Consider the following 22,166-nt stretch of genomic DNA (forward strand, 5'->3'; position numbering starts at 1 on the left):
ACTGCCTAGGGAGCTGCTTTTAAAAATACCTTGCCAAGATGCCTTGTTATTTCATGGGCTCCGAACTGACTTGCAAGCGGCTGCATTTCTATTGCTTGAAACATCACAAATTTGGCTCATAAATCTGACAGACTTTGTACAACCTCTAAATATTCTACATCTAAAAGCTAAACAAATTTGCGTTAAACCAAGGGGTTGTTTTCAAGGCCCGGACCTGGGAGCTGCTGTCAAAGTTCATTTGCAGTATTGTCTGAACCTGTGTGACCTTAATGATGACTTCTACTAGAACTGCCGTCTTTGTGTTACTGGGTTAAATGTTACTCAGAAAGTCCTTTGGGGATCTCGGAGTGGTGTATGTGTGTGTGTGTGTGCACGCGTGTGTGTATACTCAAAGTTGACCAGGAAGATAACGTTGAAAGGAAGATAATCCTTAGTAGTTTGGGCATAAAGTAGTTTAAGTTTTATTTCAAAGTGTGTGCAACGCCCCCCCCCCCAGTACATTGTATTTTACTTTTTTATTGTGCAATATGTAAAACAGTATAAACAGGTAAGGTTAATTTGCCACACATTGGAGCTGACCTTAATAAAACACAAGAGCGAAACACCGTGATGTGGTCATGGATGGTACTTTCAGTTAGGGGCCTCTCTCCTGGATGCACCTTCTCATTCCCTGCCCTCCTCGCGTTTACTGAGCTCATTCTGTGTCCCTGGTCTCTAAGAAACTCCAGAGACACAGACAGCTGCAGGCTGTACTGGAGGCTGAGAGCTCACCGCCAAGGTACTGCAGTTCCGGCCCTCCTTCACAGGCGCAGCTGACCCTGAATCCCTGACACCTCTGCTTTGAGAAGTTGCTCTCTGCCTGAAGCACAGGTGCCGATTCCCCAAACTCAGGAGTCATGGCCGCTTCCCCCGAGACGTCTTTGGTCTATGGGGCAGCGTACCAGCCTTCATTCAGTCTGTAACCCGTAGCTCTCTCACCTCGCACTGTTCCTTTCGTATCGTCTGTCTCCTGCACAAGGCTCTGAAGTCCCCACCAGCAATGGGTTTTAGTTATGTAACGGATTTGTGCTAAAGGAGTTGGCCTCTGCCTGGCAGCGTGCAGATAGTTCTAGACCCTGCATGGCCTGTGTTCCCCTAGCGTGCGGGTGACCCGGAGTCCCCCTACCCTTGGGAGTGGTTCGGGGGCCCCTATGACATTCACTGAGCCCTTCCTCACTGCCCCTTGGTGGTGTTCTATTCCCAGTATCATCTTTGTGAGGTCTCCAGGGTGTTGTGGGTAATTACTAGCTCCTTCCATCACGGTTCTTAGCCGCTCTATTCCTACGGGGCTGCAAAAGTATGTCAGAAACAATATGACACACGCATCATTAGCTTTTGTTTTTATTATGGGTTGTAACTAAACAATACAGAAACTGAGGAGTATTGAACTACAAGGCGGAGGTTCTGTCTTCTCCTGGCCTACTTCCCCAAAACCAGGCTAGGCCCCTCTACATGGGTTTCCTTCCCAACCATCGTTTTACCTGGTTCCTTATATCCACCCCCAAAGGCAGAAAGACTACGAAATGACTTCCCCACTTTTAACCCCAGCTAGAAATCCAGGTGTTGCCGAGATGGTCCTTTGTCCAAAAATACGGCTCTAGAAGTCAAGGTTAGTAAGAGCCAAGCACTACTGCAGGGCAGGGGTGGGGGACCAGCAGGCCCCAGGGGTCTATGAGGACGGTTTTGTTCATTGACATATTGTAACAAATGCCTTAGACATTTTTTTTCTTAAAAAAGAAAGTTGGCATACAACATGCATACTGTAACTCCAGTTAGAGGGCCGAATGCTTTTGAGCCGAGTTTTCAGGAACACTCTGAGTAGCTGTCCTTGCTGTACAGACACCATACCCCAACTGCAAGCTCTGTGGATTCTAGCTTAGTTCCTCCCAAGCCCTCCTCAGACTTGCTGAGTGCGAGCTGGAGGCCCTCTCTAATCTCAATCTAATCTAAACGTTTCACCTGCGTTAAATCCAACAGTGGGTGGCCAACAGAGGCACCCCTTAGAGTTTCCGTTAATCACGAGCCTTCAGCTGTTTCCCCCTTACACGCATGCACACATTGTGTGTGTGTGTGTTTTCACAACACGTACTTCAAACGTGTAGTAGATACACTATCAGTGCACATCCTGAGCAGGCTTGGGGATAAAGACGGGTGACTCAGGCAGTGGGAGTGGCTGTTGGTTACCCTGGGGCACACATGTTTTTGGCTCAGCCTGTTTATGGGGTCAGCATGAGCTCCTGGGTCTCTAACTCAGAGTGAAAAAAACCTCTGATATACATTGGCTGCTTCCTGGAATGGACAGTGTGAACATAACTGTGCAGAACAACGGCCAAGGAGGAATTCAATGTGTTGTGCTTTTGTTCGATTTAAGCCACGCTGGGGGCCTCAGCAGACTCGGTCGGGGCTGGGAGTGTTATTTAGGAAAGATGGTTTTTGTCAAGAGTTTTTGCTTGTTTTGTTTTATTTTAATTTTGCGTTTTTGTTGGCTTGTTTTGCGAGACAGGGTTTCTCTGTGTAGCCCTGGCTGTCCTGAAACAGAGTGTAGACCAGGCTACCCTCAAACTCAGAGATCTGCCCACCTCTGCTTCCCAAGGGCTGGGACTAAAGGTGAGCTCCCCCAGTGCCTGGCTTAATTTCAGGTCCGACATACGTGACATAGAGTGCTACCTTAAATTATCTAGTTCAGCTCTGAGGAGAGCGAGGTACGCTGTGTGGGTCGGCCACTTTTCCTTCTCATTCCAGGCCTCTCCACTCTCCCAGACAGGGCGGCAGAGCTGCCATCTGTTAAACGGCCTCTTCGTTTCTCCCCCATCTCCAGCCCCTAGCGACCTCCGTGTGTGCTCCATGCGCTTCCTGTAAGGAAGTCCCTGCATCCATCTGTGTCCTCCCATGCTGTAGCCCTTGCCGATGCTTTATCCTTTTTTTACGGCTTACTAATATTCCATTGCACAAACACCCCGCATTTCGTTTTGTCTTTTGGCAGACAGTTGTGTTTTTTCTGCCTTTTGGCTCTCTCGAATGGCGTTCTGGGTGTTGCTATCCAGTATGCTCGAGCCCCTGTGTTTAGCTGCCTTGACTTTGGACGGATTTTACCCAGCTCACAGGGAAGACCTACGTGTGCGTGAAGAGGCTGCGAGCAGAGGCTACGCTGACATTTCTTTCGCACTGGTGTCCTCTTTGCTGTCTGTTTATGTGCTGCCCCCCCCCCCCCCGCACCTCCCTGCTGGTCCCTAGGGTGGTGAGGCTCATCGTATGTCATTTTCTTTTGGTTCATTAACACGCTCAGGGACAAGGAAATAACTCTCACTGCTATCCACAGCCACATAACATTAAGGAAGTATCACACTTGGTGATACAAAGTCCTGGCGTAGACAAAAGACCGCCAAACAGACAAATTGTTGGAGGCTTGCTGAACAGCAGGTATACATTTCGGAATGTATATCTCAGAGTAGTTTAACAGCTCAGCTGAAGTATTGTGTGTGTGTGTGTGTGTTTATAATGGGCACCTACACCCCTGTGCACAGAGGTCAAAGGAGGACCTCAGGTGCTGTCTTTGTTGTGTATTACCCACACGCTGGAGACAGGGTCTCTCACTGACCTGAAGCTGCTGTCTGGGCTGGGCTGTCAGAGAGTGGGCTCCTGGGATCTCTCTGCCCGCCAGGCTGGACTTACGGGGACACTCTTTCATGCCTGGTTTTTTTATGTTGTGCTGAAAATCCAGCACACTCAGGCTCTTGGGCTTGTTCAGCAAGCCCTCCTACCCGAGCATCCCTATAATCCTGGAGTAGCTTTCTGAGGGGTGCAACTTCAGTGTGAATCTCTAGTTTTCTGAACCTGAATCTCTGTTACTGTTATTTATTATTATTATTTTTAGAGAGGTCGTGATGACAACATTGAAGATAGTTTGGAAATAAGGCAATAAACATTACCTTCACTTGAGCCATAATAAAACTATTTTTATTTTATATTGTTTTTGAAGGCTGAACTTACAAGTCATTTTTGAAAATAAAACCCTGAAGACTCCTAGTGGCATTTATTTTTAAATTCCACGAAGCGATGTAAGGCATCAACTAAATTTTTGGATTAAATTTGCTGTCAGTGTCTGAAGCATGCATTTTCCATTCACTGGAGCTAGTTCCCTTCCCTCCCTCCCTCCCTCCCTCCCTCCCTCCCTCCCTCCCACTTTTCCACAGGAGGCTACATAATTGGAATATAAGGAACTGCAACAGTAGCCTCTCCATTTGTTGCTACCTCCACTGCTCCATGTCCTTAAGCAGGCTGCGCCATTGGGCTCTGAGGCCTGGTGGCCTAGGTAGGCTCTGTCACCCCATAATGTCTCTCTGGTTGCTGATGCTTAGTGGCATCTGATGGCTAAAATCCCTGCCATTGTTATCCCGGGCAGAGTCTTTTGCTCTGGGGCGACCCTTTGCACGACACAATGGGACCACAGTTGAGCCGTTGGTCTGGATTTAGACGGGGATTGAAAGTGATGGTGCATACATAAGCCCAGAGAGTACAATTTGAGCCTTCCTCTCCTGCGCCTTCCTTCTGTCCCCTTCTCCAGGCTCTCCGCCTTCTGTCTGCACATGTGCGTAACTCCTCTGCGTTCCGTACTTTGCAGACGTCTTTCCCTGTATGTTTATTTTTTTCTCCGTCTCTTGCCATAAGGAGAGCTCCACACTTGAAGCTGCCTGCCCTGAAACAGGCAGAAATTCCACTCCATTGTGCCCTTGAATTCCAGGAGTCTCTTAGGTTGTGTGTGTGTGTGTGTGTGTGTGTGTGTGTGTGTGCTGTGTGTGTGTGTGTGTGTGTGCTATCTTTTTTTGTTGTTGTTGTTTTGTTTTTGTTTTTTGAGACAGGGTCCTAGTGTGTAGACCAGGCCTCAGATTTACAGACATGAGACTATCCCTGCCTCCCCGGTGCTGGGATGAAAGGTGTGTGCCTGGCTAGCTCCCAGGCGTGTTTTGTTACTGACCTACAGGACTTGTTTCTTGTCTGAGCTCTTACCACGTGGTATCTGCCTCAAACCCACTTTTTTTTTTTCTGGCACTTTCTAAAGCACAGTGTTGCCTTGGCCTCCCTTTCCCCTGTACTTCCCTTCCCTCCCTTCCCCCTCCTTCCATCATTGGTGATTTAGCAACAGTTACCACAAAACCAGCCTTTTCATGGCTTTCCCACCTGCTTTGGTCTGGTAGGACCCTTGTTTTTATGGGTTCCCTCCTGAGGCCATTCCTGTCCAGTGTTCATCCTGCAGGCTGGACCAGGCTTGCACCGAGGTGTGGGGGCTCTAGGTGGTCTTCCAGGCTCTTCAGCCTTACCCATCACTCCCCACAGGACTGTGGGCACCTCATACATGGGCTCCGGCCCACCTCTTTTTCTTCAGTCTAAACTTACAGCTGTATTTCACTTACTCTTGTACTTGAAACATCTTTATTTGTTGTTACTGCATGTGTGTGTACACTCACGGACCTTCAGAGGTCAGAGGGCAGCTTTTAGGGACAGGGTCTATCCTTCCACATTTAGATCCGATGGTCAGGTTTCCCTGACAGCGCTTTCCACCCTGGCTTCTGGAGGAGAGAGTTTTTTCCTCAACTCTGAAATGTGTGTCAAAACTGTACGCCGTGCCGATGTGGACTTTCTGGGCATTCGGTTGATCAGATTGGAAGCCAACATATGTGGTCAGCTGTCTCAGGGTCTAATCTGGAAGATGCGGTCATCATTTCTACCTTGACATTTGGAGCTAGGTGGATATTTATTTCTGTGAGCATTGTCATGTGAGGAGTATCGTGTGAAAACAGGTGAATTCCGAAGCTTGAAGAAAAACAGAAGGATGTCTTCCTGTCGTGTACACTCTTATTTTTGACTGACTTTTTCACAGTTATATACACACATTATATATGTGTATATATGCATATGTGTATTTATCATACCTGCTGCTATACATAATATTTATTATAACTGCCTACGGCTGTCCTGTCTCCTCCCTCTCCTCTCAACCTCCTCATCCCTAGCTGCCTCCTCCTTACAGAAAGTCTCACTTGTTTTGCCTTTGGTGACCCACTGGCTTTAATGTGAGCCGCGCTCGTGGCTCATCTCCTTAAGTCGGAGCAACTTATCAGAGGCGACCCCACTGAGGAATAAGTCATGTCGGTGCTTCCCCAGAAGGGTGAACAGTGGATCATCGTTGTTTCTGGTTTCCATTGCTGTGGTTTTTAGGGTGAACATGAGTGTTGTAGCGCCATGAGGGCCAGACCTTCATCAGTGCAAGCCCTGTGCGCGACTGACCTGAAGAAAGGCGCGCGTCCAGCTCGGCAGCTCGCATACCAAATGTGACCCATAGGACTAATTGAAGACCGCAGAAAATAACTTTATAGATGAATTTAAACTTTAGACAGAATTCCCTTTTCAGCCACAAATAGCAGGGCTATTTTTATTGTAGAGTACACAGAAGATGGAACTCAATATTAGAAGAAATGCTTTATTTCGCCAAGACAGCTCACACTCAACACAGTCCTTGTTTTTCTTGGCAGGAACTTCCCAGCCATCTGTGAGTCCAGGGGAGCTGTCTCCGCCATCCATCCAGCCAGCACAACCGGAGTTGATCGTCGAAGCTGGTGACACAGTCAGGCTGATGTGTGTCGATCCCGCCTTCGTTAAATGGACTTTCGAGACGGTCAATCAGATGAGTGAGAATAAACACAACGAGTGGATTCAGGAACGAGCTGAGGCCACGCACACGGGCAAATACACGTGTATCAACAGTGCTGGCCTCAGCAGCTCTATTTACGTGTTTGTTAGAGGTAAATGCTGGCCTTTCTCTGTTGCCGTGGCATAGAGTGTCTCGTACCCTGTTCTTACTTAGGTGACCAAACCACAGACAGGATTTTCCCGCCTGGTCCTAGAAGGCCTAACATAAATGTTTGCCTTTACTGGCCTCCTCCATCTTTTGATTGGCAGTGGCTTTGAGTGTGGCCCTAGTTGGGGATCTCCAAGGCCATAACTGGACTGCAATCTGGTTAGCCCATTTGTCCTGGTGCTTGGAGTCAACCCTCAGGATAAATTAAGCCCTTTGGGAAAACTGCATTTTAATGCCTTGAGATACTAAATATTCCCACTTAGTAAAAACACTTCAGGGAAACCAAAGGCCTCCAAAGGCCTAAACAGATTAGCACTTCACAGGACTTGGCCCACTCTTCAGGGAGTAAATTCCAGAGAAACATCTCAGACAGCTAAGCATCCCTTATCAGTCACATGTTATTTTGGAGTTGGCTCTTTTCAACAGTTACAACCCCTTCAAAACAAAAGACGAAGGGATGAGGCTTCTATTCCCATACCTTGTTTCCTAGACAAATCCAGCAGTCTATATGTGAGCTTTTGCTATGATGTCAGAGCCCAAAGGGCTGCATCCTTTGGGTGACGTTAAAAACAAAGCTAAGGACAGTTTAAGAGGCAGGGAATGAAAGCCCCGGCCCTGGCACTGGTGGCATTGGTACCGGGCCTGTCGTTTAGAACTTGCTTGCGGTTCTGAGTGTACATACGAGATGTCTTTCTTGTGCCTGGGAGGTGTGCTGCCTAGCCTGGGGCCTCCATTTCTCACTGTGGTCCTTAGATAAGATGAGCAGTCTCCCTTAGGGGATTGTTAGGGAGACACAATTATATAAATCTTCGCATGCTCAAACAGGGGTTAATAAAGCTGCCTCGGAAGATTGCCACGAAATTGACTGCTCCTCTGCCTGCCTTATCGGTTGTCCTTCCTTAAGTGGGCAGCTGAGGAGACCTGCTCGCCTGATAAGCCACGGTTTAGCTTCAGGGTTCGGCTCCGAATTGTTAAGCCCTCCCCCAGCTGCCGGTGACATTGGATGGAGAAGAAGGTGTTCTGTAATTTCCAGGCGGTAGTGAAGGGACCATTAGGCCTGACAACGGGCCTAGTGCCTGTCTGAGGAAGCGGCCGAGTTAGCTGGAGCAGAGCTCACACTGTTTCTTCACTCTTAGACCCTTAACCGGTCTGTGACACTGTGAGGCAAGAAAATGGCACCTGTTGGAGACTACACCCTGGTGACAAGAGAAAGTCTAGGTAGAAAGCCAGCTGTGGCTTCTGATCATAGTCTGGTCATGAAGGTTTGATTTTTTTTCTTTTCCTTAATTAAATGATAAAACGAGTGTGTTTCGGTGGCAACAGATTCTGTTTGTGTGTGTAGCATTTGATTTCCAGGTGGAGAGGATAATTTTAAGACAGCTTCAGGGGGCTGGGATGCTTGCTTAGTGCAATGAGTGCTCTCTACACAAGCTTGAGGGCCTGCCTTGGATCCCTGGTGCTCACACAAAAGGCCAGTGTGTTGGAGGCTGGAGAGGAAGCACCGCCTTGAGGGGCACACGCTGCTTTTACTGGGGACCCAGTTTGGTTCCCAGCACCCACACAGGGCAGTTCACAACCACGTATAACTCCAGCTCTAGGAGATCTGACACCCCTTTTCCAGTCTTCAGTCTGCATGCACGTACTTGTAAATTCAAATTTAGAAAAATGGAAAGCCCTTGTGGTATGCAAGCTTGTAATGCTTTAAGTCTTAAAAAATGTTTTCATGTGGTGGTGTACGCCTTTAATCCCAGCTGAGGCAGGTGGATCTCTTTTGAGTTCAAAGCCATCCTGGTCTACATTTGAGTTTCAGGCCAGTATAGTAAGATCCTGTCGAAACAAACAGAAATAGTGTCCACGTCCAGCCACGCAGCATGCTGATTTTTTGTTCCGCTTCACAGATCCTGCCCTACTTTTCCTGGTTGACCTTCCCTTGTATGGGAAAGAAGACAATGACACGCTGGTCCGCTGCCCTCTGACAGACCCGCAGGTGTCCAGTTACTCCCTCAGGGAGTGTGATGGGAAAACTCTCCCCAAGGACCTGACATTCATCCCAAACCCCAAGGCTGGCATCACCATCAAAAACGTGAAGCGCGCCTACCACCGGCTGTGTCTCCGCTGTGCTGCCCAGCGGGGAGGCAAATGGGTGTTGTCGGACAAGTTTATCCTGAAAGTGAGAGCAGGTATGGTTGTCTTACAGCTCGTGGGAGATGGAGACCCTGTTCCCGGCGCCGGCTTCTCTCTGCCCTCTTAGCCTAGGGCATCAGGACACAAGCGGCGATAGCAAGATTACCAGCTTCCAAAAGTAATGCCATTTGTGAATTCCTGTAGGGCAACAGGCCCATGGCTGCTGCTGGCTGAGATGGACGCTAACCTGGCTGGTTTCGGGCATCCCAAAGTGACAGACAGCATCCTTGCCACCAGTGTTCCTGCTCAGTGGGAAGATTTGATTTGAGAAGATTAGTCAACAAGGGGTTTATTCTTTAATTTGCTGTGGACAAGTGACTTGATTAATTTTTCTTTAGCTGATTGGTTCTCATGCATTCCCAAGCCATTCAAGCTCTGAGAAAGAAAGTGCCCACGGCCTGCGGACCTTAACTACTGTGGGGTCACATTGAGCCTCTCAGTAACCGAAAGATGAGCAAGGCTTTATATTTGAAGTTATTTAACTCAGTATCACTTTGGGATTCAACTGATGAGGAGAATTTTTAGTCCACTTTTGAAGAGCTGTATTCATTAAAATGAAGGAAATTTTAATTGTTTAAAACCTGAAATTTTTAGAAATAAGCAAGGTGTGATTGTATAATACATAGGAAAGGTACCCACTGGCTAAGAGCCCATTCTTAGCTGTAGGCGAGGTCCTCAAGAAGTCACCCAGTGTGTCCCAGGTAGAGATGAACCCTGCTTCACTATGCTAACGTCTTCCACCTGGCTGGCAAAGCCAGCGGCATCTGTGATCTAGTGGACACTCCTGTGTTTTTCACGCAGCATGAATGGCTATATGTCTGGAATAAATGACTTAACTGGTAGTGTATTTAGATGTGCAAGCAATACACATAAGGTTAGCATGTATTGTGTTTTGTATTTTATTTGATGATATAATGCAACTATCCACAGTTAAGGACAAGCAAGTTTGGGCCTAGAGAGGTGGCTCAAGAATTAAAAGTGTCTGCTACTTCTCCAAAAGATCAATTCAGATCCCAACACTGATCTTAAGTGGCTTATATCTGCCTACACCCTCCTTTTGGCTTTCTCAGACACCCACAAATGGCATATCCTTACACACACATACATACACACACACACACATACACACACAAATAACTAAAATACTTTTTTAAAAAATGACCATTGAACTAAGAGAGGTTAAAATTCGTGCTGTGTTGGAACCACTGACTTCAGGCAGATATTTTTTCTTATTCTAGCCATCAAAGCCATCCCAGTTGTATCTGTGCCCGAAACAAGCCATCTCCTTAGGGAAGGGGACAAATTTACGGTGACATGCACCATAAAGGATGTGTCTAGTTCCGTGGGCTCCATGTGGATAAAGGGGAACATGCAGGTAAGGAGCTTTGCTTATTTCTAGTGGCTTATGGCTGTCCCTGTGTGGGAGATTGTGTTCTCTACAAACCTGCTTGCAGATGACTCTACTGGCGGACACCACATGGCTGTTAGCAACTCGCCGAGAGTGTGTTCGCTTGCTGTTTGCCTGTATATATTACAACTTATGCATTTTTATTATTAGTGGGAACTATCTGCCATATTCTCACTATATTTTGAGAAAAGAGTGGACACTAGCCTCAGGTTATTACTTAATACTTTCATTTTCTTTCTTTTTTAAAACTTTAGTAAGGAGATTCAGAAACAGAGCAAATGAATCACTGTATAACCTGCTTAGGCCAGATGATAGCAAGCGTTGCCAGCAACCCTCTCTCCTTGTGGAGAATAAATGGTGTGATGTGGGGCCCACAAAGCTCTTCTGAGCCCCGAAGAGTGGCCAGGGATAGGGGTTCTCCCTTCACGCAGCTCAAACTCCCTTTTTGAGCCTGGTTACCTGAGATTAAGTTGCTAATGGTTTTCTGTTTGTTTTAGTTGCTATTAATAAAACGGTTGTCGTGAATGTGAAACGTTTGGACATGCTTATGTTCTCATTCAGTTGACAAATTCATATCGAATGCCTACTGCATGTCAGGTTCGTGGTGTTGGGCAAATCTGTCTATCTTAAGTAAATTCTAGCCAGATACTCCACTCCCCATCTCTCTTTCCTTCAGTGCTGAGACTTGAACCCAGAGGCATTATGCCTGCTAGGTAGGCAAGGGCATTGTCATTACAATTTTAGACAGTTTTCTTTGGAGATTTTTTTTTTCTGAAATAACTCAACAACAAGGCTTTTAAAACGCTTAATTTTCCTAACATTTTGCATTAAAATTCCCATTGACTGAGTTTCCTTTCTATTTTTAAGTAATTTTAGTAGTGATTCCTTAGCCCATTCACATAAGGGAATGTGAAATGAAAAAAAAAAATACATTTCATTCCTCCTCTTCCTCCTCCTCTTGGCCAATGTTCAACGTTGACAATTTCATGCCTGCATAGAGTTTTGTGCTAAACGCATAACCATGGTGATCCGCACAATGATGGTATTTGTCCAGATCTTGATGGATGATATCTTGCTCCGTCTATGAAGCCTGCCCCTGGCCTGGAGAATGGATTGTACTGGAGACTCATTCTTTTAAACCAATGACTCAGAGAAGCAAGGTTTAGTTTTTATAGACCATCTAATGTAATAAAAATCATAGCTTCTGTATGGATTTTGGGCTAACCTTACAGAGCGCAATCCCATATTAATTGGCTTTCTATAAATTCTTGATTTCAGATGAGAGAACAATTTAGGCTGTGTGTGTGTGTCTATTTGGAAATTAGCCCTGTTAAGATGAGAAATTCAATTGCCCCAGGTGGTTTTGCTCTGAACCACGTTTCCCAGGAGCCCTCATGCCATTCCCAATTAACCCTCTGGTGATGCTAGCTAATTCTTTAGTGTTCAGAACTCTTCTGGGAGCACCCAGTGTGTGCCTCCAAGGGTTAAAGCAAAGCAAATCATGCACAGACAGCATGCAATGTGTGACTTGCAGATGGGGCTCTTGGCTCTCGGCCAGGGTTCACCAGGAATCTTTTATTGATCCTTTGGCATAATTTGGAATGCTGTTAGCACTATCAGATTATTTAAAAAATCCATAATATTTGCTCCTGACCATTTAGAGGAAGTTTCACTCATGAGAAATGGAAGCCACAATGCGATCCTAAGATTGGCTGTGATTATTTGCTCAAGCGTACGTCTCGGGGTTTCTGTGGTGGCTGTTGATCTCGGCTGGCTTTCCCAGTGCTTTCCAAACGCTAACGTTTCTATTCGCTCTTACTTCTGAGCTTGGTGGTTGCTAAGTTGTGGTCTTTGACTTGAGGTGTTGCTAGGACGCCATTTTTGACCAAGCTGTTTTGTTCTGCCCTGACCATCTCAGAGTTTGTGCTGAGCGCCCTTTTGGGGACTCTGACCCTAGAAGGGAGTGGTGTCCCATCTGCTCGGTGTCACTGTGGCTTTGGAGAGAATTCAGAAAGAGTGGCCTGAAGACCATCATGAGGGTGGTTCATTTTGTTTCGATAGTGATCCTATGTGGGAGAATGACAGCTTCCTACCACTTATAAACACCTAGAAGGGGTAGCCTGGAACCTGCAGCTGTCTGTATGGGAACAGCGTTTGAAGCACTATTGTTAGCTCACACCTTTTAGAAACAGAGGCCGAGGCCAGCTGTGTCTTTGACTTGATCAAGAGCTCACAAGCAATTAATGGCCACATAGATTCTCTTTTATTAATCCTCGGGCCATCAACTTTTATGTATGCTTATTTTAATGTCATGGGATTCCAAACCTCGTGGGCTGGGCGTCAGCTCTGTAGCAGAGCGCTTGCCTTGCCTGTGTAAGGCCTTCGGTCTCCATGCCCGAATAACAGTTCTTAAACTATAATTATCTGAGGAAAAAGAAAGGCATTGTCTGTGTTTGTTGCTAGCAATGCTGTATATATAATGGAGATCTAATGTGACCTTCACAGCCTATTTAAAAATTTCCAGTAGACACATTCCAAAAGTAAGTGGTTTTAATGTCATATCTGACTCAGAAATAAGAAATACTATCATTTCTTACTAAAATTATCATAAAGGTTATTAATGTATTCTGCATCTTAGCTAATTCTAAGTAGCCAGAATCTGGCATATCTTGTATGTGGACTCACAGCCAGCACATTTGGAGTGAGTGTTCCATGGTCACAAGTGGCCAGGTAGCCTGTGTGTTTGCCATGTTTGTTTCTCTTGTCTTTTCCCCATGTGTGTGCCTTTTTACTTGGTTGCAGTTGTAAGATTGATGCTTGTTTGTGATAGCTTCTCACTACTGTAGCCCAAGCTGGCCTTGAACCTGTGGCCGTGGGCCTGTCTCAGCTGCTAAATGTTGGCGCTACAGAGGTGAGCTACCCTGCCCCCTCCTGTGCTAAGTAATAAAAAAAAATTTCTCTCATTTCCTAAACAGTCATAGTCTTCACTGTGACATCCACCTGATGGAAATTCATGTTGTTTCAAGTGTAATGGCAGTCACATCCTGGAACTTTTGTCTTGTCCCTTAGACACAGATGATCTGAGGACCTTCGGGTCCTGCCAAGTTCCTTTCCAGCATCGTTCCCATTACAAGCACTGGCAGCCCAGTAGCAGCTCCTCCTTGCTTGTGTTCTTTAGTGGCTGCTTCCCCACTGTAACAGCAACACACATTGTGCGCATGGCAGCAAATACAGCCTAGCGCTGGCTGCCTGTGGTACTTCCCGTGCAAGCATCTCTCCATGTGTGGTCTGCAGCCAGATCACAAGAGCCGTGTCACAAGGGCAGAGCCATGGTCCTTTCTGGTCAGCCTGCTCAAATGCTTTGTGATGTGGTCTTGTATGTGTCATGTGCCCCGTCCCTTCCGTAGTTCAGAAAATGTGACCGGGTTGATTAACTGTGGTGAACCTCCAAGTCAGCTGTACATATTGTGACTCTCATTTTAGTTTGGAAGAGACTAAATGTTAATACAGAGATTATATGTTTCCTTTTGGTCCCTAGATGCACACATGAAAAGGTAACGGGAGGGACTGGGGATGGAGCTCAGCAGAAGCCTGCTTGCCTTGCACGCATGCGTGCAAAGCCCTGGGCTCAGTGCATAGCACAGCAGAAACTGTGCCTGATGGTGGCATAGGCCAGTAGCCCCAGCGCTCAGGCGGAGTAGGCCAGCGATGCCAGCACTCAAGCAGAGGTTCTAGGTCATTCTTGGCTACATAGGGAGTTAGACGCTACCCTGGGCTATCTTGGGCTGCTACATGGAGATCCTGCCTTCAGGGGGGTAGGGTCGGAAATGTTCCTATGATGTAAGTGTGCTGACTCATTATGAAACATCAGTATTCTGTAATAGTTCTTCCGTGGGGACGACTAAAAATCTAATACGGCGGAGAACTTGGAATGAATTTTTCTCATTTTTCCCTCAATCATTCATAATGACTATCTTTCAATATAATCCTGTGATATGAAGGGTTCTAGTGACAGGCTTGTCACGACGCCTTATTATTCCTCCTCGGTAGTGTATAATGAATGCTAATATGGAGAAGTTAATTGCTGCTATTTTTAATTTAGGAAAGATCTTGAATATAAATTATATGGTAATCTTTGATTTTTTTCCCCCTCCCCTTCTGAAAACCGCAGGCTAAAGCGCAGGTGAAACAGAGTAGCTGGCATCGGGGTGACTTCGATTACGAACGCCAGGAGACACTGACTATCAGCTCGGCAAGAGTTAACGATTCTGGAGTCTTCATGTGTTATGCCAATAATACTTTTGGATCCGCAAATGTCACAACAACCTTGAAAGTAGTAGGTAAATATCTCTATGGGAATGTATAAATTACCGGCAGTAGTGAGAGGAGAAACTGCTAGATAGTTTCCTTGTTATGCAAATGGGATTCTAAGAACCGATTCGTAGAATGTATTATCGCCGAATGAATGAATGAGTGAATGTTATCCCTGGAGCCTCTTGCCAGAAGAACACCAAACCAAATCCTACCAGTTGGCCCCAAAAAGACAATGGAGAAGAGCCCCTGAAGTTCATTCTCTGCTCCCACTTCCCCTCTCCCAGCAAGCAGAGCACACCCTGACTTTGCCCCACACTGTAGCCTACGCTGAGGGCCATGAGCCTGGAGATGACCGTAGATGTTCTTTGTCAGGCATCAGAGATGCGTAGAGCCTAGAGGAGTTCCCTGTCTTTCATACTTTGTTTTTGCTGGTTGTCGGCTTTAGTCCCTCTGTGGTCTGTGCTGAATTGGGCTTCTCCAGCCTTTTTTGCTCTTCTCCCTCCCTGCTCACTGTAGCTTGAAATTTCATCGCTGAGGCCTTCAGGAGGGCGGGATTGGTCCTGGTGAGCATTGCTTAGAGCAGGTCCTCTCTCTGCCCCAGAGTCTCCACATCTGCTCAGCATAGTAGGGTTAGCTTTGGTCTTCCCAAGGCTAGACATTCCACAAGTGTTTACTCCCCAGGCGGCTGCTCTTAAAGAGAGGCAGCGCATAGTGGGTTCCTTGTTATTTTTTGTTTTACCCAGACCAGTAATAATTGTCTCAAAATTATTTTATTCATGGGTTTCTTCTTTTTTTTTCATTCATTCATTCTTTGGTTCCTATGTGTTTTTAATTGTCTATCTTTAATGTAATTGAATTGTAAAATTATATATATACATATATATATATACACACACACACACCTTTTTAATGCAACCATTTTCTTGCTACTTGGTTTTGATAGCCCACACGTAGCGCAGTGAAACTCATCTTCGTAAGCAGTGATAAAGCAAAGCACTGTTTGTTTTTGTCTCTCTTCTTTCCCCACCCCAGATTTCAGGAATTTATGGAACAGAGCTCTGTGTGTGTTTTTTTTTTTTAACCCCCTTTAGTTATGTCATAAAAATTTGGTGTTTCTGCCCAAGTTCTAATGGGAAGCCTCTCAACAGACAAACACAGAGAAGATTCTCCGCTTGTAATTATAGAGTCATCACACAGAAAGTGTGCTCCTCTGTCCCCAAATGTGATCGTGAGCCATTTATTAATTTGAATAGAGGGCTATGCTTTTAAAATATTAAACTCCATAAGCACTAATTTGCTAAGTTGATTAGGGAGCATGTTGATATATCCTCTTCAGCTCCAGAAAGCAATTAGGAAGGATGTTTTGAGCATATTGTAGTATGTAATCGGATTTTAAAAATCCATTCATCAGTTTCCAAGAATTAGAAGTGTGTGACTGGAAAGCCAGCCCCGTGGCTGTGAAATCCGAATCTGGTTTTACCGTAGGTTAGGAGCCGGTCGTGGTGGGACAGGAACAGGAAAGGGCAGTGAGGAGGTTCGGATCCAACCTGGGATGGGCGTTAGAGTAAGACCGTGGGATCCTGCTGACTTTTATTTTTATTCTTTAATGTTTAGAATTGTGTACAGTGAAGGCCAATGACTCATGTTGCAGGGCTGCATCTAAATCATAAAAAGTTTATGATCGCGAAGCAAATGAGTACACTCACCATCTCCCACAGTTCCTTTTGGTCGTTTTTGTTTTTTGTTTTGTTTTTTTTTTTTTTTTTGTGGCAAGAGCGGATGGAATTGGGCCTGGGTTTGGGTTAGGGGCTCTGCCACTTGCTGTCTTATGTCCTCCAGTTTTTCTCTGCAACCTCCAACTCCCACAGCATTGGAGATGAGGAGAGGCAGATTTTTATGGGACTGTCAGACATAGTGTTTGAGCCTGATTGGAAGTTAATGTGCCACCAATTTCTTAATAAAGGGGTACTTGAAAAACGACTGAATGTAACAGTTTGTTTAGTCCCTTTTTATGTTATAGTACCTAAGGTAGAGTCTTAATAATTCTTACGTTATAGAAATGTAAAGCTTCGTTCCACCACAGAACATAATTCTACTGTGTTAAGTTAGCCTTTGTTAGTATAACAAAACACCCAACACAGGCAGTTCAAAGGAGGGAAGATTCTATTGCTCATGGTTCCTTCTGGATGGAGACTTGAAGCAAGTCTGGAGCATCATGGTGGGAGCAGGAGGCGGAAGAGAGGCAGAGAGATGCTCACAAAGGACCAGGCACAAGACAGACTCTTCAGAGACATACCCATAATGACCCCGTTTGCTTCAAACAGACCCCTTCCTGTTCCATTCAACAGTAGAGTTACCAATGGATACCCATTGGTGAATTTAGACCCCTCATGATCCAGTCACTTCCAACAAGCCTTTTTGCTAGCAACTAAGCCTTTACCTTATGGGCCTCTGGGAGGAATATCCTTAATCATGACACCAATATTGAGCAAAGGAGACTTAAACCTAGGACCACTTACATATTTGTAACTTATATTTATGGTAACTATGATATGTTTTTCATTGTGCAGTATCTGGATATATGACCTTGTGATGCAACATTTCTTCTTTTAATATAGCAAGATCTAGCAAACAATAAAAACCCCTGCTTTGTCTTAAAGAGTGGCAGGGTTTATGTTGTTTGTGATTCTGATATTAGGACAGGACCAGCTCCAACTGCAGTTTTTTTTTTTTATTTTGGAAGATTTTTTTTTTCATTCCACCTGGAAAATAATCCTTTTCGAATTGGTTCAGTAGCCAGAGGACACTGGAACAATCCAGTTTTTGACTCTGAACCTATAGGCAACCAGAGAGCATTAAAAACTGTAATGACTCTCAAAAAGCCAAAAAAGGGGGAAAAAACCCCAACTGCAGCGACAGTCTCTTGTTTATATGCAGATAATGCAAAGTAAGTGAAAGTTTACAATTAATTTTAAGCATTTGAAAATGAAATAGAATAAAATTTAAACTTTAACTTGAAGTAGCTGATTTTTAAAGATTTGAGTATTTTGCTTATTTTTGTATATGGGTTTTCATTATTCATTTTACATACAGTTTTATTCATGTTCTTATTCTCTCTCACTTAACATGTATAGAGACTCTAAAAAAAGAGGCCATTCTTGGCTTCTCTTAGACCTGTGTTCGAAGCTAGACTTTGCTTTATGTTTTTGGATCCAAATCTAAATCATCAGTTTCACCTCTAAATTAGAGATAACAAGCGTTACCTGTAAGTTAGAGTTATCTCTCCATCGCTAACCTGGAGCTGGGGAGATGACTTAGTGGATAAGAGCACTCGGTCTGCAAACCTCAGGAAGTGGAATTCAAATCCTCAGCACCTACATAAAAACAACCAAACACGGCTGTGCACGACTGTAGCCCCATACCGGGGGACAGGGACGGGCAAGTCCCGGGAGCTCCTCTGCCAGCCAGCCTCGCTGAAATGGTGGGTCTCTGACGGAGTGGGAGACCTTGTCTGAAGGCATCAGGTTGGCCCGTGGTGAGGGAGGCACCTGGCGTGCTGCTCTAGCCTGACAGGCATTTCTGCTATTTATGTGCATGTACCGTTACCCCCAGACACCAAACACAACATACATACATGCAGAGAAAACCCATAACCTGCTTTTCATCTCTAAATTAGAGGCTGCAGCTCTATGTTCCAGAATGACATAATGTCATAATTATTAAATAAAATGTGTGCTAAAGTGCCTGGGGCAGTTCTTGGCACATAGTGAGCATCCCCTAAATGGTGGCTATAAAAAATAAAACTGGGCAATTAGTTTATTGCTCCTTTTCAGGCTGGCTCTTGGATTGTTATGTGGCCATTTCGAAGGCTGCATTATTTACTTCACCAAGGTTCTGTCATTTCAAGAGTTATCGTAACCTGTACAGATAGCACTTCATGCATCTCTAACCCATTTTAAGAAGAGTCCTCAAATGGAAATTATAGGATTTAGACTTAAAAATAGATAATTTAAAAAAAGAAAATCTCGATCGCTCACGGGTTCTGAGAAGAAGCGTGCCAGTTTGTCGTGTGCGGTTCTCTGTGCTTCTTTGAACACACTTGAGATTCTTGGGTTTATTTTAAATTAGTTTTGCTATTTTTAATAAATGGAAAGTGCTCTCCATATTTTAATTACCGGTTTAGCTAAACATTCTTCCCCCCATAGCTGTAGTTTAATGTCCTCTTTCCTTAATTCAAATTTGCCCTTCACAATATTCTTCTTTAGTTGCTTCCAAAGCCACCCACCACTATTCCCCCATAAGATGCAAGAGTCCGGTTTTCCGTGTTAAAACGCTGTCTGACTGATGGCAGGATCCTTTTCTTCAGATACACAATGATGTTTTCTGTATCATTTTCATCACACATTAGAGCTCGGACTAGCCTTCACTCGGTGGTGGTACTTTCTTGCTACGTTTGTAATTGTTCCGGGTCTAGATGGGGACTATTTTAGTAAAACACCCTAGGCCTTGAACCTCCCAAGTGTGGAGACCATGGCTGGAGAGGACCTTTTAGGGAATTGCTAGTGATGCATGATACAAGGCGGGGACTTGGGTGTGTGCCTCTTCTCACCCAAGGACGGAGTGAAGAGCAGGAGGAGGGCAGAGGCGGGCTCACATCTTCTCCCTGGCTGCTCATCAACACTGGGAGTCATCACTTTTGTAATCCTAAGGTGGCGTGTGTTCCTTGTCAGTTGTGAATGCTGATGGCTGTCTTATTCTGTCACAATCAGATAAAGGATTCATCAACATCTTCCCCGTGAAGAACACTACAATATTTGTAAACGACGGAGAAAATGTGGATTTGGTGGTTGAATATGAGGCCTACCCCAAACCTGAACATCAGCAGTGGATATATATGAACAGGACCTCCCCTAACAAGTGGGAAGATTATCTCAAGTCTGATAATAAAAGTAACATCAGGTAAGAAAGGGACTCGAGTCCTTCTCTCCCGGCTGCCTTCCCAGGTCCTGGTGACCCGGCCACGCGTGGAGAGATGTCAGAGTAGAGCCACCCGTGTCCTCAGCCTGAGGATTCCATTTTGGCGTGGGTTAGAATGTTCCACTACACACAGGTGTATGCATGCAGATTCAGTTTCTCGTTTGGAAAGTGGGGGTTATGTTTTTCTTAGTTTCTAAGGGTCACCCAAAGCAATGACTGTCACATCTTCAGGACACAAGAATTCCCCTTAGGAAGAAAGGGAAGATAGAACAGTCACTACTTTATTAAAACTCTGAGGGTAACTATTGATAACTATGAATTATTAAGTTTTGGGCCAGGTGATCAGTTGCTTTTCTTTACTATCAGATCTCTTATTAGATCTTTGAAACATTATAGTTCCAATAGTAGCAGTAACGATACCTTGTGTGCTTTCATTTGTTTCTGTCATTTTTGCCTGACCTGTCTCAGCATAAATCTTAGAGGGAACACTTAATTTTTTTTTAAATGGAGTTTGTTATTGTGTGACTGTGTAATGACACGGCTAGTGGCATAATGCATCCCTAGCACGTCCCACAGCACATGTGAAGCTCAGAGGCCCTTAGGAGTCAGTTCTCGCCTTCTGCCTTTTCCACGTGTTCCCGGGATCAAACTCAGGTGCTCGTGTTGGACGCGCCTTCACCCACTCTTCTCACTGGCTCTGGAGCACTCTTAATGTCCCCCATTTTTGTGCATGAGGAAACCAAGGCCCAGAAGGGTGAACCGAGGTGACCATGATCAAATGACTAAGAAGGGGCTGGTAACTGGGTGGGGTTTGTTATTTCACTCAGGAGCTGCTGCCTGTTGGGTGACCGCAAGTGAGAATGGATAGGCTAGCCTGGACTCTTGATGGTTGGGCTGAAGAGGGTGGAGTTGGGGAGCACCCAGTAGGAGAGGAGTGGCTGAGTTGGGGGAGGAGTGGCCAAGTTGGTACCTACCCAGTAGGAGAGGCCTGGCTGAGGTGAGCTGCACTTACGTTGGGACCTGGCATTTGTTTAAGAAAGAATTGCCACAGGCCCAGTTCCCGAGAATCTGAGCCTGAGACAGGAGTTCAGTGGCGTGGGATTTCTGCAGAGAGAAAGCTGAGGGAACAGGAAAGCTGCTGAGTAAGGAAGGACCTTTGGGAACTCTGCACTGAGCTGCTGTACCTGGCCGTTCAAGGGGACCCTTGGGTGAAGGGTACAGATGTGAGGTGTGCTGAACTGCACCCCATAACAGGGGTCCATGGGGGCATGGCAATAGGCCCGGAGAGAGGCACAGGGCAGAGAGAGGCACCTACACACGAGGCTGAGATTAGGAAGTTTGATCTAGCGGCATTTTGTCTACTGAGTGGTGGAAAGAGAGAGCAAGGGCACCGAGCAGGGTAGCTGGACATGGTCTTTCTTGCACAGCTGATCCATCCATCTGGAGCTCATACTAACTCAAGGGTTATACAGTGTCCCATCTTCACAGCCATCTTGTAGGTCCCTGAGTAGAGCAGACACTTGAATAACAAATATTGCCGGCAACCCTGGGAGTCAAAGGAACATAGCGTTTGTTATTGACAGAAGCAAGGCAGGGTGACAATGGGTGGAGGAGGTCTTGATTATGTGGATCCCAAGGGCCTGAGGAATTGATAGGAAGATAGAGGGTGTGTGCAGGCTATTGAGCTAGGGCAAGAGTTCAAGGTACTCTACAGTGTGCAGAATAGGAAGTGGTCAGGAGGGTAGCCCAGGGCAGGTAAGCAAATATTGCTGTGTCTTCACACACAGGTTTTTGTCCCAAAAGCAGTGATGTGCATGTCAGTGTGAATCCAATGATTCATTGATATTTTCCCCCCAATAGGCATCTCTTTCCAAGTAGAAACAGCGCCAGAGACTTGCATTTTAGGACAGGCTGTCCGCAGGGGGCTGATTGATTGTCCTTCCTTTGCAGGTACGCCAGCGAACTTCATCTGACCAGATTAAAAGGCACAGAAGGGGGCACTTACACCTTCCTGGTGTCCAACTCTGATGTCAGCACTTCCGTGACATTTAACGTTTATGTGAACAGTAAGTAAATTGCAGGACTCCTTATCTTTTTATTTGGTGCTATTGCACGCAGCAGCTCGTGTGTATAACAGCTGCCAAGCTGCGTTTCTTGTGTGCTATGTAAATAATGTTTCATGATAATTTTGACCTTAACAAAGACCTCGTGGTTTGGTGGTTGGAAGAGAAGCCGATTCCCTGTCCTACATTTCACTGGCCACACGACCTTGCAGAAGCGGTGTGAGTTTCCGAAGGCTGCCTCTGAAGTAAACAGAGGAGCCCGGGGAGGCTGACATTAGGAGTGAAGAGAAAGTGTATTATTATTGATTGTTGAGCTGGAGACCCA

At 45.6% G+C, this 22,166-nt stretch overlaps 1 protein-coding gene across 2 annotated transcripts in view; it reads left to right on the forward strand.

Annotated features, from left to right (window-relative positions):
- Kit (KIT proto-oncogene, receptor tyrosine kinase) overlaps positions 1-22,166 on the forward strand; it is a 76,617-nt gene that overhangs the window by 25,173 nt on the left and 29,278 nt on the right. For both annotated transcript variants that reach the window (XM_050150159.1, XM_050150160.1), the window contains exons 2-7: positions 6,570-6,839; positions 8,794-9,075; positions 10,318-10,454; positions 14,659-14,827; positions 19,571-19,760; positions 21,729-21,844. In XM_050150159.1, the coding sequence (XP_050006116.1) occupies positions 6,570-6,839; positions 8,794-9,075; positions 10,318-10,454; positions 14,659-14,827; positions 19,571-19,760; positions 21,729-21,844 (1,164 nt within the window). The remainder of the gene's footprint in view (positions 1-6,569; positions 6,840-8,793; positions 9,076-10,317; positions 10,455-14,658; positions 14,828-19,570; positions 19,761-21,728; positions 21,845-22,166) is intronic.

Source organism: Alexandromys fortis, unplaced genomic scaffold, assembly GCF_014885135.2.
Source record: "Alexandromys fortis isolate MF-2015 unplaced genomic scaffold, M_Fortis_MF-2015_v1.1 scaffold_0, whole genome shotgun sequence".
Lineage (NCBI taxonomy): Eukaryota > Metazoa > Chordata > Mammalia > Rodentia > Cricetidae > Alexandromys > Alexandromys fortis.